This window comes from Leucoraja erinacea, chromosome 36, assembly GCF_028641065.1.
Source record: "Leucoraja erinacea ecotype New England chromosome 36, Leri_hhj_1, whole genome shotgun sequence".
Classification (NCBI taxonomy): domain Eukaryota; kingdom Metazoa; phylum Chordata; class Chondrichthyes; order Rajiformes; family Rajidae; genus Leucoraja; species Leucoraja erinaceus.
In genome coordinates, this window is record NC_073412.1 from 8,289,571 (window position 1) to 8,309,478 (window position 19,908).

Sequence of the window (19,908 nt, forward strand, 5' to 3'; positions counted from 1 at the left end):
TATACACACGTTATATATATACATGTTAAACATATATATATACACACGTGTTAAACATATATATATATATATATACACATGTTAAATATATATATATATACACATGTTAAACATATATATATATACACACATGTTAAACACATATATATATACACACATGTTAAATATATATATATATACACACATGTTAAACATATATATACACACATGTTAAATTTATACACACATGTTATATATATATATGTTAAACATATATGTATATACACACACATGTTAAATTTATATATATATATATACGTTAAACATATATTTATATACATGTTAAACAGATATATATATATATATACATGTTAAAAATATATATATATGTTAAACATATATACATATATATATACACACATGTTAAATATTAAATGTGTGCATAGTGCATGTTAGAGCAATACAAGGGAAACTACACAAAATGCTCCCTGATCCCCACCCCTCCCCCAACAGCGAGGCGCTGACGTCACCGGCCAAAACAAAACAAACACGGCGCGAATTCCGCGATTAAAATGTGTACAAAAACCCCCGGCGGGACACAGTGATGTTTTGTGGTGGGCGTTGGGTGGAATAATGGTGCGGTTGTGTTTTTGTTTTTTGCGTGTTGGCCGTGATGCCCCGCGCGGGTATATAGGCGGCGGCGAGCGGGCGCGGCGGCGCTGAAGGTTCTGGAAGCGGCGGCGGGCGGAGAGAGGGAGGGAGGGAGGGAGGCGGGGAGTGTGTGTGTGTGTGAGGGCGGGCGGGCGGCGGCAACATTACCCACGACGCGGCCTCCGTCTGCGGCCGGATGGTGAGGAGCTCCGTCGAGCGGATACTAAACAGCCACTACTTCGGTAAAGAGAGAGAGCAGAGCCCAGCGGCGCCCGGCGGCGGCATGAGGAACGGCCAGGAGAGGTGAGGGGGGGGGGGGGGGGGACTGGACTGGACTGGACTGGGGGGGTTAAAGATGGGGGGGGGGGGGGGGGGGGGGGGGGGGGGGGGGGGGACTGAGGGGGTTAAAGATGGGGGGGGGGGGGGGGGGGACTGGACTGAGGGGGTTAAAGATGGGGGGGGGGGGGGGGGTGAGGGGGTGGGGTTTTTTAAAGATCGGGGGGAGGGGGGGTGTCCGACCGTGTGTGTGTGGGGGGGGGGGGGGGGGGATGGGGGGGGGGGACTGAGGGGGGGGGTTAAAGATGGATGGGGGGGGGGGGTGAGGTCTGGGCCGTGGGTGGGGTGTGTGTGTCCGTGTGGGGGGTTAAAGATGGGGGGGGGGGGCTGTCAGTGTAGTCGGGGGGGGGGGGGGGGGTGAATGCATTTCGTTGTCTCTGTACTGTACACTGACAATGGAAATTAAAATTGAATCTGAATCTGAATCTGAGGGGTCGGCAGTTTAGGGGGGGGGGGGGACGTTGTCAGGGAGGTGGGGGCGGGGGGTTGTCCGACCGACCCCGGGGGGGGGGGGGGAGGGGAGAAGAGGTCGGCGGTTTAGGGGGGGGGGGGTTATGGGCCCAGGAGGGGGCGGAAGGGAATTATTGAGGAGGGGGAGGGGGGGGATCCGACCGACTTAGGGGGGGGGGGGAGGGGCGCCCGGGGGGGGGGCGAGGGGTAAGAGAGAGGGGGTCGTCGTTTTAGGGGGAGGGTAATTCACTGAGGAGGAGGTGATTAGGGGGAGGGGATGGGGGGGGGGGGGGGGGGGGGGGGTCTGAGCGGGGGTGAGGGTGGCAGGGAAAGGAGGAGGGAGGGAAATGAATTCGGTGAGTAAAGAGGAGGGGGGGGGGGGGGTGATTGTCCGCAGGGTGCAGGTGGCGTCTGGCCGTGTGGATGAAAGAGGGTCACAAGGGGAGAGTGGAGGGGGTGGGGAGCGGTCGGGGGGGGGGGGAGTGAGGGGCGATGGATGGGGGGGGGGGGGGGGAGGGGAAGGTCCGTCTTTGGGGCGGAGTCGTCTCACTGAGGGGGTGAAAGGTCACCGGGGAGGGGGTGGAGGAGAGGTGTTTTTTGGGGAGTGGGAGTTGGATTAAGGTGGGGGGGGGGCTCACAAGGGTAGGAGGTCGGTGGTTTGGGGGGTGGTCCGGTCTATGAGTGGGGTGGGAGTGGATTCACTGGGAATAGGGTAGAGGAGTTGACCATGGGGGAGGGGGTTGTGGGATGAGACTGGTGGGTGGGGGGTGAATCGGAGGGAGGGTGGGCTTACTGGTTGACGGGAAGGGGGGTGAGACTGGAGTGTGGATAATCGCATGGGGAGGGGAGCAACGGAATGAGGGGTTTGCTGGGTGGAAGGGAGGAGTGGTAGGTTGAGGGTGTGGGTTACTGTCGTGGGGGGAGGGGAGGGTCACTTGGGGGAGGGTTGGGAGAACAAGGCGCCCTGGGGTAGGGTGAAGTAGAAATGGGAGCGTGGGAGGGTGGGGGAGGGGGGGTGAGAGGGTCTTGGAAGGGGGTGGGGAGTATGGGTAGGGAGGTGTCAGGGAGAGATGGTGGTGGTAGAAATTTGAATTTGTTATGTGACATATTTTATGCACCTAGCTGCAGTTTTTAATCTAAAATTTTCACCCAACACACACATTAACAATGTAGAGGCTGAAATTTTGAAATAGAAACAAAAATGTTGGAAGCACTCGGGAGGTTAGGCAGCCACCATGGAAAGATTATTGTGCCTGAGCCAAGAGGAGACTATAATAGCTTTTAATGAGGTGATAAATAATTTAAAGAGGAAAATTTTATTGGAAGAGGCAATTGAAATGCCGTGTACATGAGATGGATAGCACCCTGTTCTTTATAATTACTTGTTGCAATATCTGTAATCCTAACTTGTACACAGGTCCAGCCCACATTACAAATAGCCAAAGATAGACACAAAGCTGGAGTAACTCAGCGGGTCAGACAGCATCGCTGCAGAAAAGGAATAGGTGACGTTTAGGTGTTCAAGAAGGAATTGCAGATGTTGGAAAATCGAAGGTACACAAAAATGCTGGAGAAACTCAGCGGGTGCAGCAGCATCTATGGAGCAGCGTCTGAAGAAGGGTTTCGGCCCGAAACGTTGCCTATTTCCTTCGCTCCATAGATGCTGCTGCACCCGCTGAGTTTCTCCAACATTTTTGTGTACCAGGTGGCGTTTAGGGTTGAGTTTCTTCATCAGACCTTTGTGTGTGTGTAGTCCCTACGTACACACAAGTGTTCAGAACATCACCAGAGAATACACATGGGATGGATTTGCCAGATGCTGCAGGCATTTTCTAGTATGTGGGAACTCGGTTCAAGGCTGCATTCCCAACCTGCGAATTGCCTCTGTTCAAACAGTTCACAGCAACAGAATCCTGCCGTAACTTAGAATGGACTCGTATTGTGATATGCCTTTGCTTGCTGTAATATTATATGTCAAATATTCAGGCATTATGGATGCTTCCAGAGTTGAACTCTTAAGCAGTACTCGTATTTTGTTTTTTCCTTTTTGGTTCTAAATATTTGATGTTTTGTGTTACATAATTATTACAATAGTGCTTGTATACAGTACACTTTTTAGTGTATTGTCTTGGCATAGTACTAGTAATGAGAGATTTAAAAAAATAAAATAAGAGTAGTGTTTGATCTTGGATGATGTTTTGTTCTATACATTTGTCAGTAGGGGTAGTGCTACATTTAAAGAAAAGTTTTCTGTGGAATGTATCCAAGAGTATTTAATGTAGTGAATAAGTTGATTTATGTTATATTTCTATTGATCGAATAGCGAATAGAGTAGAAATTGGTGTAAAGAATGTTATGGTGGCTGAGTTGGAATATTTTATAGTTGCCAAATCTTGCACACCTATTAAACGTTCTACAGTAATGGATGAACTCTGGAGAACATGGATTGGTGATGTTTCTGGTTGAGTCTTCAGACTGATTGGTAGGGGTTGGGGGGAAGGGGGGGGACAAAGGGTAATAGGTGGGGGGGGGGGGGGGGGGGGGGGGGGGGGGGGGGGTTATAGATGGCTGGAACCAAAGATACTGGAACAATGGCAAGAGATAAAATCAGAAGGTGTGTGACAGGATTAAAGAGCCTCGAATGAGTATGAAGTTAATAGTACTCATGACATGATACAGTTCGAAAAGGTGAAGGTTTTCCTTCATCTTGCGATCAAAGATTGCCCTGATTCGGCAATTAAAAAACCTCCAGCATTATTACAAATAGCTACAGTAGGATCTAGTTTCTGTTTCACTGATACTAGCAATGCTATGCTTATTATTTTTTTTTAAATGTTACGGTAGCAAACTGTGTTACTGCAATTTGTTGTGGGGTCTGAGGTTGGGTACTCGGATCAACTGCATTGCTGAGTCATGTAGAACAGCTGGGGTATAGATGGCAGACTTCCTTCCATGAAATAAACCTGCACCTTGATGATGGTTTCATTATTATTGGTTAGAAACAATTTTAACTTGTATTTGTAAACTGGTCTAAATTGTGGCGAATGTGTATTTATTCATGAGCCAATCAATATCTATCTAATTATATACTGTGAGCACTTTATTCACGTAGGGTTGCAGTAAAATGCATTTCTCATTTGCATGAGGATCAAGGACTATCATTTGGTCACAGCCAACCATGCAAATTTGCATGAAATAAGAAGAACAAACTCATTTTGATAAATAATGCATTTGTTCAGCTGCTGCAAATATTTATTTAAATGTACAGCTTTATGAAATCATTCAGCATAAATTCTGAAGCTTGTTCTCTTCGATGCCTTTCTATTTAGGCAAAACTGGCGTGTCAAATGGTTCTTCCAATGCTGCGATCATATTCATGCTGTGATAACCTGTGCAGATTCTGAGTTAAATTGATTAGCTTCCTAGTTATGAACAAATAAAGCAGTACATTTGTTTTGTAATCCTCAACATTATAGTTGTACCTCTACCTTGCTGATAGGAGATTCATTGATGCGTGTTTTTTTGCAGATAATGTCTATTGCTCTGTTTTGAGTGTGCTGTTATATGTTCTCCTTTCAATTGATTTTGAGTTAATGTTGCTCAATGGGCTACAAGATTATTTGTATACAAATGAGCATTTGTTATAGTTAACAAATCATCCATTAAAAGATGATGTCCTGCACTTGGCAGCAATATCTGCCCTGTTTGCAAAGAGCTTGTGCTTAAAGACATTAAGAGAGAGCAGCAGTTGGATAGGAGTTTTGAGCAGTATGTGTTTATTGTTTGCCAATTATTCAAATTTTTGACTGATTAATACTTCAGCAGCATATAGTTGCCATACTGGGCAGGAAGAGTTTTACAGTGCCCTCCATAATGTTTGGGACAAAGATCCATCATTTATTTATTTGCCTCTGAAATTATTTGCCTTAGAAAAAAAATCACAGGTGGTTATAGTGCACATTGTCAGATTTTAATAAAGGCCATTTTTAACATTTTGGTTTCACCATGTAGAAATCACAGCAGTGTTTATACATAGTTCTCTCCCCCCCAATGAGTTTTGAGGCATTTGTTTGATCTTGAGCAGATAGGATGTGTCTATGCACTTCAAAATTAATCATGCTACTACCATCAGCAGTTGTATCATCAATGAAGATAAGTGAGCTGGTACCTTCAGCAGTAATACATGCCCAGGCCATAACACCCCCACCACCGTGTTTTACAGATGAGATGGTTTGCTTTGGATCTTGGGCAATTACTCCTCTCCTCCATACTTTGCTCTTGCCATCACTCTAATATAAGTTCATCTTCGTCTCACCTGCCCATTAGACCTCTTTCCAGAACATTGGTTGCTCTTTTAAGTACTTCTTGGTAACTCTGACCTGGCCATCCTATTTTTGCAGCTAACCAGTGATTTGCATCTTGCAGTGTAGCCTCTGTATTTCTGTTCATGAAGTCTTCTGTGGACAGTGGTCATTGACAAATCCACACCTGACTCCTAAAGAATTTCTGATCGGTCGGACAGGTGTTTGGGATTTTTCTTCATTACAGAGAGAATTCTTCTGTTATCAGCTGTGGGGGTCTTCCTTGGCCTGCCAGTCCCTTTGCGATTGGCAAGCTCATCAGTGCTCTTTCTTCTCATTGATGTTCCAAACAGTTAATTTTGGTAAGCCTAAGGTTTGGCTGATGTCTCTAATAGTTTTATTTTTGTTTCTCAGTTTCATAATGGCTTTTTTGACTTTCCTTCCTCGTGTTGATAAACAGCAATAAAAGTTTCCAAAGGTGATGGAAAGACTAGGTGCTGAGAGATCTCTTATACCTTCATTAAGGAGGCAATTAAACACACCTGAGCAATTACAAACACTTGTGAAGCCATGTGTCCCAAACATTATGGTGCCCTGAAATGGGGGTCTATGTATAAACACAACTGTAATTTCGACATGATGAAACCAAAATGTATAACAATGGCCTATATTAAAATATGACAATGTGCACTTTAACCACATTTTTTTTTTCCTATTACAAATTTCAAATTGTGGAGTACATAGGCAAATAAATAAATGATGGGTCTGTCCTAAACATTATGGAGGGCACTAAGTCGGACTACATGTTTAAAAGCCAGACTGATTTTCTTTATTAATAATGTAATTCAAAATTCCAAGTACTGCTGAAGGATAATATTTTCGATCCTTAAATTCAGGAAGCAGCTGTGAGCTTTTTCTCCCAGCTTGCTATGGGCAATGAGTGTGGATTTAAAATTGCTGAGAACTTGTGTTATATTGTTGCAGTACTTTATTCCTTATTTGATTTATAAAACCTCAAGTTCTAGTAGATTTTAGATGTGACAATACTACAGGTGCACAACCTTGTATCCGGTGTTCCGGAAACCGAAAAACTCAGAAAACCGGCCATTTTTTCCAGGATGTCGTCTGCACACCAAAGCTCGCGTTTGGCGCCAAACTTGACCCGAAACGACCCACGGTCAACCCAGGTCTGTACTACTGTAGCGGCTGCCTCCTCCTCGGAGACCGGGGAGACTCTTAAACATCTGTAAATCATTGCTTAAATGTTAGTCAGTTAGTTTGGAGGGCTTTTATGTGAAGGGGGGGGGTGAAGGGGTAAACTTTAATTCTTAGTCCCCTACCTGGTCGGAGAGGCGGGGAGCGGTCAATGCCGTACCGGGTCGCCGTGCAGTAAGCTCCGCAGCTTACAACCCAGCATTAAGTAACCCTTGCATTCCCTCTCTCTCCATCCCTCCTCCGCCTAGTCCTCTTGCCAATTTCACCATTCGTATTTCTTTGTTAACCTCACATCCAGAGCCAACAATGGTTCATCTTAACCTGCCTGATATCAATCTGTCTTGACCTACCTGATCTCCCAGTGGCTCAGCACTTCAACTCCCCTTCCCATTCCCAATCTGACCTCTCTGTCCTGGGCCTCCTCCAACTCCCAGCTGGGGCTGCGGGCGCCCGGCCGCGGGCGGCGCCGGTTGTAGCTCCGACCCTGGCAACTCTACCCCTGGGTGTGCGGCGCTCCAAATCCTCCGCCGCCTGCGGCCGGACGCCCGCATCCCCGGCTCCGCGAATGTTGGGAGTCGGCGGCGTCGCAGCGCTGGGATACCAGCGGGGAGCGGGCAATGCCTTACCGGGTCGTCGTGCGGTAAGCTCCGGAGCACTGTGGCCGCCGACTGCCAACATTCGCGGAGCTGGGGCTGTGGGCGACGCTGGATTTGGAGCGCCTCGCAGCCAGGGGTAGAGTTGCCAGGGTCGGAGCTCCAACCAGTGCTGCCCGCAGCCGGACGGAGCCCCCAGCTCCGCGATGTTGGGAGTCGGCGACCAGGTAGAGGACTAAGAATTAAATTCACCTTCACCCCCCCACCACATAAAATCCCTCCAAACTAACTGACTAACATTTATGCAATGATTTACAATGATTCCCCGGTCTCCGGGGAGGAGGCAGCCGCTCCAGACTTTTCAAGCCGCCCGCGCTACCTACCTAATCTACGCTAAAAATCTTCCATTCGGAAATCTGAAATCCGACAAGTGTCTGGTCCCAAGGCTTTCGGATAAAAGGTTGTGCACCTGTACTTATAACACTTTAAAGGGCCTTGACGGCACAGATGCTGCAGAGATTCTTATTGTGGTTAGAAACTATCATGTTGTTGACATCTTAAAACAATTAATTCGGCATGGATAAACAAATTTCTTCACTATTGTAACCTTGGGAAATCTGCCCCCAAAATACTCCAGATTCTCAGAGATTCATAGAAAATAGGTGCATGTGTAGATGATCATGGCTGATCATCCTGTTCCTGTTTTCTCTCCATATCCTTTGATCTCTTTAGCCCTAAGAGCTAAATCAAACTCCCACTTGAACACATCCAGTGAATTGGCCTCCATTGCCTTCTGTGGCAGAAAATTCCACAGATTCACAACTCTCTGGGTGAAATGTTATTCCTCATCTCAGTCCTAAATGGCCTGACCCTAATGCTTGAAGAAGTCATCCTGCAGCCTCATAGCATCTTCCTCTCAGCTCACACTGCCACCACCCAGCTTTGTGTCATCCGATAACCTAGAGATGTTACTGACATTTTCTGACTAATGTTGTATTCTCTTCAGTTCTTCCCTCTCATTAGATCCTCGGTCCCCAAGTATTTAATCTGGCCAATTTATATGCCTCTTCCTTGGCTTTAACACTGTCCTTGACTTCCCTGGTCAGCCACGAGGTTGAGCCACTTTCCCAGATTTGTTTTGCGAGACGGTGATGCACAATTTCTGGAGTTCATCCATGCGGTCTTTGAATCTTTGCCATTGCATCTCCACTGTCAACCCTTTCAGTATAATTTGCCAGCCAATTCCTGCCTCATACCTTAGGTGTCCTTTATTCAAGTTCAGGACCGTAGTTTCTGAATTAACCGTGTCACTCTCTTTCCTAATGCAGAATTCCACCATATTATGGTCACTGGTGCCCAAGGGGCCTTGCACAGCAAGATCGCTAACTAATCCTACCTCATTACACGATACCCAGTCTAGGATGACCTGCGCTCTAGTCTGTACCTCTGCATATTGGTTTATAAACCCATCCCGTATACATTCCAGGAAATCCTCCTCAGCATTGTTAAGAATTTGGTTATCCCAATCTATATGTAGATAAAGTCACCCATAATAACCGTTGTACCTTTGCTACATGCATCCCCAATTTCCTGCTTGATGCTATCCCCAATCTCCCTACTGCTGTTTATCATATGTCCAGACACTTGTGTGTGTGCTTCAGATTGAGGCTAATGTTAGAAGTTGAGGTTGAAGCTTCTGGGGTCTTGATAAATAGTTGAGCTAAATTAAGAGACTAGTTTATTCCTGCTCACTTGTTGATCAAAATGTTTTTAATTTCAGCCCCTTAACTAACTCGGCTGCCTTCATCTAGCAGTTTTACGAATAAAGCAGGATTTAAATGCACATTGAATTTTACAGAATCTTAAACCATTCTACAGAATTTATTTTTACTTTACATGCATTGGAAATGTTGTTAATAATGTGGTCAAGTGTTTTGTTTTCCACTATCTCAACAGAGAATTACTTTGTGTACTGTGGTCAGTCAACGTGGTTGAGGTGCTACACTGACAGTCTTTAGATGTCTTTGGCTTAAAATATTTATAGCTTAAATTTGCAGTGTGTCTAATTATATCCCTCATCAAGGGTATCATGAGTGTACTCTCACTCATTCATCATCGGCGGTCACTCGAAACGAATATGACTGTCCTCTCCTCTCCATAGGGTTGTCTACTTGTGGGTCTGCAGATGTCTGTAGAGGCTGACATGGTGCAATGTGGGCAGTGGTGACTGGTGGTGGTTGGTAGTCGTCGAGCCCCCTTCTCTCTCTCCTTAGTGTTGTTGCTTTGTCTCTGCAACCCGGTGTAGTTCTATTTTAGGATTTGAGTATAGGAGCAGGGAGGTTCTACTGCAGTTGTACAGGGTCTTGGTGAGACCACACCTGGAGTATTGCGTACAGTTTTGATCTCCTAATCTGAGGAAAGACATTCTTGCCATAGAGGGAGTACAGAGAAGGTTCACCAGACTGATTCCTGGGATGTCAGGACTTTCATATGAAGAAAGACTGGATAGACTCTGCTTGTACTCGCTAGAATTTAGAAGATTGAGGGGGGATCTTATAGAAACTTACAAAATTCTTCAGGGGTTGGACAGGCTAGATGCAGGAAGATTGTTTCCGATGTTGGGGAAGTCCAGAACAAGGGGTCACAGTTTAAGGATAAAGGGGAAATCTTTTAGGACCGAGATGAGGAAAACTTTTTCACGCAGAGAGTGGTGAATCTCTGGAATTCTCTCCCGCAGAAGGTAGTTGAGGCCAGTTCATTGGCTATATTTAAGAGGGAGTTAGATGTGGCCCTTGTGGCTAAATGGATCAGGAGGTATGGAGAGAAGGCAGGTACAGGATACTGAGTTGGATGATCAGCCATGATCATATTGAATGGCGGTGCAGGCTCGAAGGGCCGAATAGCCCACTCATGCACCTATTTTCTATGTTTCTATGTCTATTTTATGACGTGCAGCTCCTTCCCGCACGGAGTTCCTCCAGGAGCGCCTGTCCAATGCAATATGCTCCCAGTTGCTTGATGTGATGTGATGTGGAATTTCTTCAGACTGTTCTCGATGTTGTCCTTGAAGCGTTTCTTTGGCCCACCGGGAGCTCACCGACCTTCCGTCAATTTTAGAGAACAGGATGTGTTTATGGAGACGTGTGTTGGACATGTGGATGACATGGCCAGTCCATCGAAGTTGGTGCTGCATTATTGTGGTGATGCTGGTCATGTTGGCTTCCTCCAAAACGTTGTTGTTGGTGCGTTTCTCCTCCCAGCTGATCCTCCTGACAGTGCCGTGGGAGGACCGTCTGGAGGAGGCCCACGAGAGGAAGATGACCAAGTATGAAGAGCTGGTCATAGACTACTGTAAGCAGGGCAAGAAGGCAAGTTGTATGCCCATCGCGGTTGACTGTAGAGGTTTTGCAGGGCAATCGCTCTACAAAGCCTTGAGTGCACTGGTAATCAACAAAGTGGCGAGGAGAAAGGCCATCAAGAACACAGAGGCAGCGGAGAGGGCCTTGAGATGGATCTGGATCAGGAGAGAAGGTCCATGGGGAGGAGCGAATGCCACCTGAACACAAGTCGTGGTCTGATCAACCACGGCTGGGTCGCCTGGGCGTGTCGGATGTTGAATGACCCGAAACACCCAATGACCCCAGGTTACATCACTGATGATGTGTTCAGGAGCATCAAGAGAAGTATTTTTATCAATCAGAATCTTTTGTAAGAATCTTTGATGGTATTATCCCAGGGCTCTCAGGTGCCTGCTGTAGGTGGTCCATGACTCGGCTCCATACAACAGGGTGGAGAGGACAACGGCCCTGTAGACCAGCAGTTTTGTTTGAGCTTTTAGGTCTCGGTCTTCAAAGACTCTTTTCATGAGTCTGGCGTAGGGTTTGCTGGCGCAACTCAGGCGATTGTTGGCCTCAGAGTCGATGTCAGCTTTTGTGGAAAGAATGCTGCCTAGGTCTGGGGAAGTGGTCAATGTTTTCAAGAGTGGTGTTGTCCACTTTTATAGTGGGCTGGGTAGATGGCTGGTTGGGTGGAGGTTGATGTAGGACCTGGGTCTTCCTGAAATTTAAGGCTAGGCTCATGGCTCTGTATGCCTTGGCAAAGGCATTCAGAATGCACTCTGGGCATCTCACTCATTACTGCTAGTTGGACTAAAACTCATTAGCAAGCTTTCTTAAATACCAGGTTGTGCAGGATAAGAAATGTGAGCTGTCAGTTTCACCAGCTCTGCAAAATATTTAAATATTTTTAAATTTTAATTTTCAGCACTGAATTATGCTCATCCCTATTTCATATCTCATTTATTGTTCAACCCTAACAGACCTTGATATGGTGAGCCGTCTTGCATTGCTGCAGTTCAACTTTGGGTGAATGTAGTTATCATAGGGAGACAAAGGTGCTGGAGAAACTCAGTGGGTGCAGCAGCATCTATGGAGCGAAGGAAATAGGCAATGTTTTTTTCCTTCGCTCCATAGATGCTGCTGCACCTACTAAGTTTCTCCAGCACTTTTGTCTACCTTCGATTTTCCAGCATCTGCAGTTCCTTAATCAATAAGTAGTTATCATAGGGCATTTGTATCAACAATCTTTTGACAAACCAGTAATTTAAGGTTCAGTTTTGTCTCTGTCATTAATCTCATGGTCATTTATGTGCATGTAAGGGGAAACTGGCTATTATATTTACCTACTAAACAATGCATTACAAAAGCATCCATGATAGACCTTTTTAAAAAAAAATCCCTGCGCTCTGGCCTTTAGATTACCCAAACGGTTTCTGGGTGGTATGGTTTTGATCATTAGCTATAGGGTACATTTTTCTTTAATATATTTAATGGCATGTGGACCTTTTGTTGTTTTAATTTATATTTTTGACAAAGCTCGAAAGCATAATTGAAAGGACTAGTTTAGAGCATTATATATCCTACCAGGTTGGTGATCAGGATAAGTAGAATTGCTTGTTGTCAGAGCAATAATTCAATTTGTCACATTACTTATCTACTCGTATTGTACGTGCTCTGACTTTTTTTAAGAAATGAATTATTTGAGGTGATCACAATATTTTGTGATGGAAGAACATTTGAATCCATATAACCCTCGTAGGTAGCCATTTTGTACTCTTGTCAGTTGACATCGGAGGGTACTTGCTATGTTGCGATGTTTGCTAAGGAAGCAAATGTCCATTATTTCCTGGCAATTAAATGCTGTGACCTTTCTATTATCATAATTAATGTCAACTGAATTAAAATGAAACATTGGAACATATTGGCATTTGTCCTTAAAGCTTGGACTGTCCTTGTGTAAGATGTTTGTTCACTCTTTGTAACCTTCGTTAGCCAGAGTATGTAAAATGAAGGATATGTACACACACGTTGAAGCAAATGATTCTCAATGGGCTGTATGTTCTTAAATGCAAAGGTAGAATTTGCTTGAAATGAGTATGTGTTTGTGAGAAAGCTTGTGGGTGGCTGGGTTTCTGTTCAGACATTATTACTAATAGTGCATATGTGGTTGTTTTGAAATGCAAGTTCTTGACGCTTTTGTTTGTTTTGTTGCAGTAATATTCCTTTGTGTAGTACCTCCCAGCAACAATACTGCAGGCACCTCGGTCCAGGGCCTCTGTGGTGCTCCTGATGCCCCTCACCCATCTTTGAAGATCCCGGGTGGGCGAGGAAACGGAAGGGATCACACTCTTGCAGCTCTCTTGCATGCGGTCAGTATATTTTCTGTACATAAAATTATCTGCGGAATGGTGATGTATAGGAAAGTGTAATCCAGAAATGTGGCGTGTTGGGTGGATCTACGTAGTTGAAAGCAGTTACGGTGAGGAATGTAAATTGGTTGTGTTAGCAATTAAAAAAAAAAAAAAAAATCCAACAAATATTTCAGACACATTAATATGAGTTGCAGTGCTAAAGCAGTTTCAAAGGTGTTCCTGTATCACGCAGTGTGCATTGTATAACATGGGTGTGCTTGCAACAGGATGTCAAACTTTTCCTTAATTGTGTTACCGTGTTATTTTACAAGAGATCATGTGGCAGAGGTTATCTTGAACAAAAATATCAAAGGCTGAGGGCCCATTGCTATTGTTTGCAATGAGATGGAGATCTACAATTACAGCAGCCAATAGTGAAATATTGAAATTATAGCAACCCATAGTCTTTGCATGTAGATTCTTGGAACTAAAAAGATCTAATTAGAAATCTTGCAGTGCTATTTTATAGATGTGCTAAACTGTAATGGTTAGTGCTTTTCACGACCAGCGTCCAAGCAAAATACATGAATATTGGGAATGTTAAATTCCCAAACCACCTATTCTTAGTGACTCTAGTACGACCATCTTCGCCGACTCCCTCCAACCTCTCTGGTTCCTGGTCACTTGGGTGAGCTGGGGCCGGGCATGTTGCCTTACCTCCCGGTTCCTAAGCGGGTGCACCAGACCTGCTGCTCTGTGGCTCGCTGAGACCTTCAGCTTGTTGGAATATTGACCATTCATCCCTTTTTCTCTCAATTTTAAGGCTGTAATGTTTCATTATATAAGATGAGGCACTATTTTATTAAGCAAGGTTGAACTTGTATTCTAAAAATGTTGCTGTATCATATCCCATCTGGATTGATATTATTGAATATGGAGTTAGTAATTGTCCTATAGAATAGGTGTGTGTAGGCAGTTTGGATACTACTTTGGCTTTGACCTTGGTTTTCTTGGTTGCGTGCTTATCCTGGTGTTATAACATGTACTTTGGATTTTAATTTATCATTGCTAGTTGATAATACCTCATTACTGACTTCTGCACTAAATCAAATTGGACTCCAGTCCCTATAAAGTAGTCTGCCATGGTTTCTATAGCTGTACCAAATTTGTGACTATTGCTGCATACTATGAATGGAATTTTCAAGCCCTTAAAATTGAGGGAAATTGGAACTTGATCTTTGATATGCACTGCTTTGACCCTGAACAACAACAAATATAAATTAAAGCAGTGATTTTGGGGGGTGAAAAGCTAACATTGTACATTGGGACCTGTGATTAACACTGTAAGATAGTGGAATACCCTTTTCCAATTAGTGCCTTCCCTATTTGCAGGATGAGAAGCTAACCGTAACACAAGATCTACCAGCAAATGGAAAACAACACATCATCCACTTTCAGTACAAGTTGACAGACTCCAAGGTCTCCAAATGGAATGCAGTTTTCTCCAAGAATAATCTCTTTGTGGAGATTCCTGATGGCATTTTGGCAGAAGGAAGCAAAGAAGGGTGAGTGCTGTGAAACCTGTCATGCTCTCCAAGTCCTTGCCTTTGCATTGAAGCGCGCAAAAATATTTTTCCTGTTTTAACTTTCAAAGTCATCTTTTTAACACCCTCTTTCGTAAGTGTTGCCTGGGAGGAGGAGCTTGTCGGATGCAATTAGTTTTAGCATTGAGAGTGGAACTGGTAGAAGCAGGATTTCTCTTTGCAGCAAAATAGAGTGGGATGTTGATTCACTTCTGTTGCTTTGACTTTGGGAAATGAATAACGTGGAATGCCTAAGGCTTCTCTCTTGGCAGTGATTGTGTATTGAATTTGGTCTCATGACGAGAATTTAGTCAATAAATAATACTGGATGTTTGTACTTCCAAATGGCTCCTTCTGACTAAATTAATATCTTAAACTGGTCTTGTGCTTTTTTTTACTCCATTAGAATGGTATTGGTACTATCCATTTAAATGCATTGGACAAGCTTTCCTATGAAGTATCTATTAACCATCCACCATTAAAACATTTGACCTTGCTCAAACACAGTACTATAATTAAGCTAGTTTTGATTATGTGCTTGGTTTGTTTGCTTCATTCTTTGGCTTTTCTTTGACATGTTTTGCAATAAGTGAGTTCGGTATTTCGATTGCACGTGCCCAGGTCATAGGTCACTCGCCATAAACATTGTTGTTAGCAGATCTGTGTGTTATCAACTTTCATTTCATCCGTATTTTCCAGCTTTGATTCTTCTAGGTAAGAAAATGCTGCGTTCAAACTATGAATTAGTTGCATTTATTGTTCCTTTGTATAAAGCTATTTTGTTTTTATGGCTTTTTGCTTTGGTGAGTGCTTTATGCTTCATGCTGCTCCGTGGGGTCGAGGTCCGTGATCGAGGTTGGGCGAGGGGGGTGGGGGGGAGGCGTTGGCTCCAGCTCTGCTCCGGTGGGCCGGGGGCCGTTGGCTGCGACTCTCTCCTTGTCCAGTGGCTGTCGGTTTGCCCCCTCGGTGGAGTGCATGTGTCTTTACAAACAGTGAGTTAGTCAGAGCTGGGGATAGGCAGCCCCCATCTAGGTGGGGAGCCGTTTCCTCGGGAGTAGGAGCGGGGTTGGGCTGGTGTAGGCGCTTCTTGTCCACGCTGGCTGTGGGCCTGGGGCCGCCTCTGCTCCAGGATTGGCCCCAGGCCAACGTCTCCGGCCGGGTCTCAGTGGTGGTCCAGCAGGGCCCGGGTTCCATCCTGGCTGCGGATAAGGCGCGGGTCTGTACGCTCTCCCCTGTCTCCCACTCTCATCTGCCCCCTCTCTCTTGCTGTTACACCCCGCTCTCCCGCTACCTGGCACCCCTGTTCCTCAGATTAAATATTTTTACACATAAATTATGATAAAGATATGAATTTATACACAGTTTCATCAGCCAGCGCTTTGTTCGCTTTTTCTTTATGGCAAATGACCTTTTACAAATCCCACGATTCCTTCTGTTTTACGGAATACAGAACTCGCTTATTCTTGCTCACTTGCACAGAGTGCCTTAATGAAATATAACCATCGATTCTTCGAAAATTAAAATGGAATTTGCAAAATCCTCTTGTGCGCTATGAACCATTTTGACATGCTGTAAACCTGTGGTTAATCATTTTAGTTTGGATATAATGAAAGTAAAAAATATAGGATGGCACCGTCACCTCACTAGCTTCTACAGCTAGTAGAATTGCTGCCGCCTCATTGTACCAGAGATCTGTGCCAGGTTTAGTCCTGACCGCAAGTACTGAATGTGTGAAATTTGTATGTTCTCCCTTTGACTGTGCCCTATGTTCACTGGTTCCATCCAACATCCACAAAATTTGCAGGTTGTAGGTTAGCTGGCCACTAAATTGTTGCTGGTCCATCGATGAGTGGTCGAATCTGTGGTAAGAACAAAAAATGGAATTGAGATAGGATGATTGCGAATGGGCATTGGTTGGTTGCAGACTCTTAACATACAAAATCACTATTAATGGAACAGGTCAAAAACGTTCAGTTCCTTTAGACATGTTTTCTTTTGCCCAGGTTAACGGTGCTGTTAGAATTTGCTGAAGAGAAGCTGAAGGTGGAGTATGTATTTGTCTACTTCTCCAAAAACAGAGAAGATCGAGGTAAGGGCTTTCTACATTTGTTCTGTAATCATAAACACTAGCAAGTAACAATGTCTGATGCATGACAGTCATGATTAAACATTTTTTTAGCTAGCTTGGCTAATTTTTACCTAGCGTTTTCTCTCAAGATTGGGCTGCACATTAACGTCCTTTGGTGGTTCATAAGTTATAGGAGCAGAATTAGGCCATTCGGACCATCAAGTCTTCTGTCATTCTATCTTTCACTCTCAATCCCATTCTCCTGCCTTCTCTCCATAATGTCTGAAGAAGGGTCTTGACCCGAATCGTCACCCATCCTTCTCTCCAGAGATGCTGTCTGTCCCACGGAGTTACTACAGCATTCTGTCTATCCCTGACACCGTTGCTAATCAAGAATTTGTCAATCTCCGCCTTAAAAATATCCATTGGCTCGGCCACGGTCGTCTGGCAATGAACTCCACAGATTCACCATTGACTAAAAAATTCTTCATCTTTCTAAAGGTACATCCTTTTATTCTGAGGCTATGACCTCTGGTACTAAACTCTCCCACTGGTGGACACATCCTCTCCACATCTACTCTATCCAGGAATGGAAGGTGATAGTTAAGGAAAATAATGGGCTTTGGATAGTTTAATCAGTAAATGACTGATCATTGTCAATGTTTTGAAATGTATGTAGTCTTGGTTTAGAATAATTTAATTCATTGTTGCATTGGTTAGCTATTTCAAGAACTATTTGACTAATATTGGATTATTTTCCCTTAACAGCCTTTCTTTTGAGGACATTCAGCTTCATGGGCTTTGAGATTGTGAAACCAGGCCATCCGTCAGTTCCAGCTCGGCCTGGTGTCTTGTTCATGGTGTACTCCATTGATCAGTCGTTATCTGAGGAGGAGTAGCCGCAAACTGTGTTTTCCTTTCCCTCCTTTTTAATGTAGCTCAATTGGGAGAGGTTAGTCCTTAGTATAAGCGCTGTGTAATACCCATAGCAGCCTGTAAAAGGCGCACATTTTTGTTGTCTTTTGCGTAAGCAAAATTTGATCATCTTGCCTAGATGTTCTTTAGGCAGCCTGGGCTGAATTCAGCTTCATGGATTGATACTGAGCAGTAATTGTTGTTTCCAATTACAAATCTGTCAAGATTTTTTTTGTCCTTTGTTTCTTGAACTGTGTGACTATTTGTCATTGCTGTTTATAGAAAATGTTGAAAGCCTGTGCATTCCTTTCACATACTGTGTTTTTATGTAACTTCTTGAAAGCTGTTTAAAAAAAAAAGAATAAAAATAAAATATTTCAAATTTACTTTTGCATGACATTGTTTTCATGTTTGGCCGGGTTGCCTTCTGTGCCAGATGCATCACCCATCGTGAAGAGGGATTTCCATCAGAATTTATGAAAAGCTACCAATTGGAGGTGACTACTAGCCCTCTGATCGGGAATTGACAGCGCACAATGTTGTGTCATTACAACTGTGCTTCACTGAAAATAGTTTAAAACCTCTGAATAAAAGATCCAAATGTAAAAAGCTTTTTGAAGAATCTGTTGCAACAGGTAAAATTGCAATAAAGTGGCAAAGGAAGAAAAATGATTTTAAACTGGCCCTTGATATGAAAAAGAGCTTCTTCTTGCAACATAAACGTGCTTTTTTTTTGTAGAACAGAAGATTCCTCAAATGTGGCATTTTATTGGGGAAGACGGTTGTAAATTTTATAATAAATGTACACACTGAGACATCAAGATACAGATTTTGCATTTTGAAGCATAACTCTTCACTGTGCAAGACTACACTTGCCTTTAATTGCCCATGTTATGTAATAATGTAAATGAAGAATGTCGTGCTTTGTGGACATCAGTTTTCTCATTTCCTAGTATGTCTCTGCAGTGTTTGCTGCTGTTGCAATTGACCAAACAGTTGATTAATCCTTTGAGGGTTCCTGGACATTGATGGCCATTGTTTTGAACAAAGCTGCTACACGTAACTGTGCCCTAGCTTAGAGACCACCCTGCACACACCTTTAACCATGATCGTAGCTCTTCCTATGGATGGATAGATAGTACAATTTTCTGTTGAGTTTGTACATCGTTCAATCCCAAGTTTGTTTCTTTAATTTTTAACTGCCACCCTCTGTCAAATCACCCAATATTTTATCATGGTAGGTAGTTCCAAATGTTTATTGCCCTTTTGACTAAAATGCTTAATGGTTAACTGTGCTTCTCACTGTAAATATATACTCTTACTCTGATTGTTGTTCAGGTCATCTATCTTAATGGGAAAGATGACCTTAGTAATCAGTAAAAGTATACATGTACAGTGAATAGCATAGTTAACCATTAAACATGTAGCCAAAAGAGAATAAACATTCAGAATTGGCTACCAAGTGAAAATATTGGAAGATTAGACAGGGTGGTAGTTAAAAATTAGAGACAAGTTTGGAGATGAAACAATGTCCCAACTCCAAGGAATGCAGCAAGACCATGGCACTATCGTGGCTTGGGCTGATGGGTAGTAAGTACCAGGTAACAGGCAAGAGAAAATCCGACTCTCACCAGCTGACATTCAATGACATTACCATCAGTGAATTACCCACTATCAATATCCTGGGGGTTTCCACTAGCCGGAAATAACTGCAGCACAGTGGTAGAGTTGCTTCCTTACAGTGCCAGAGATCAGTGTTGATCCGGACTGCGGGTGCCATCTGTACAGAGTTTGTCCATTCTCCCTGTAGCCATGTGGGTTTTCTCCAGGTGCTCGGCTTTCCTCCCACACTCTAAAGACGTACGTGATTGGAGGTTAATTGTCTTGAATAAATACTGTATAGGATAGTGCTAGCGTACGGGGATCGCTGGTCGGCGCAAACTCGGTAGCCGAAGAGCCTGTTTCCATGCAGTATCTGTAAAACTGCAAATAACAGTTGTAGCTACACAATTGTGTCAGAGGCTAGGAATCCTGTGGCAAGTAGGGATGCCACGTTGGCTCAGTCGTAGAGTTGTTGCCTTACAACAAAGGGTCTGTTTCCGCGCAGTATCTCGCCAAACTTTCCCAA

At 44.0% G+C, this 19,908-nt stretch overlaps 1 protein-coding gene across 1 annotated transcript; it reads left to right on the forward strand.

Annotated features, from left to right (window-relative positions):
* Positions 1-826: 826 nt before the first annotated feature.
* LOC129713608 (ornithine decarboxylase antizyme 2-like) lies at positions 827-18,166 on the forward strand. Its single transcript, XM_055662798.1, has 6 exons — positions 827-933; positions 8,532-8,563; positions 13,078-13,232; positions 14,607-14,779; positions 16,801-16,886; positions 17,634-18,166. Exons 1-6 carry the CDS (start codon positions 827-829, stop codon positions 17,762-17,764), a joined length of 684 nt encoding a protein of 227 aa, XP_055518773.1. The 3' UTR covers positions 17,765-18,166.
* The last annotated feature ends 1,742 nt before the right edge of the window (positions 18,167-19,908 follow it).

What these genes read in the sequence shown, in the direction of transcription:
- LOC129713608 (XM_055662798.1), top strand. Translation starts at nt 827, where the DNA reads ATGGTGAGGAGCTCCGTCGAGCGGATACTAAACAGCCACTACTTCGGT. An exon ending in ATTAGATCCTCGGTCCCCAA is followed by an intron (nt 8,564 to 13,077) that starts GTATTTAATCTG and finishes GTTTTGTTGCAG; the next exon opens with TAATATTCCTTTGTGTAGTA. An exon ending in GCAGAAGGAAGCAAAGAAGG is followed by an intron (nt 14,780 to 16,800) that starts GTGAGTGCTGTG and finishes TCTTTTGCCCAG; the next exon opens with GTTAACGGTGCTGTTAGAAT.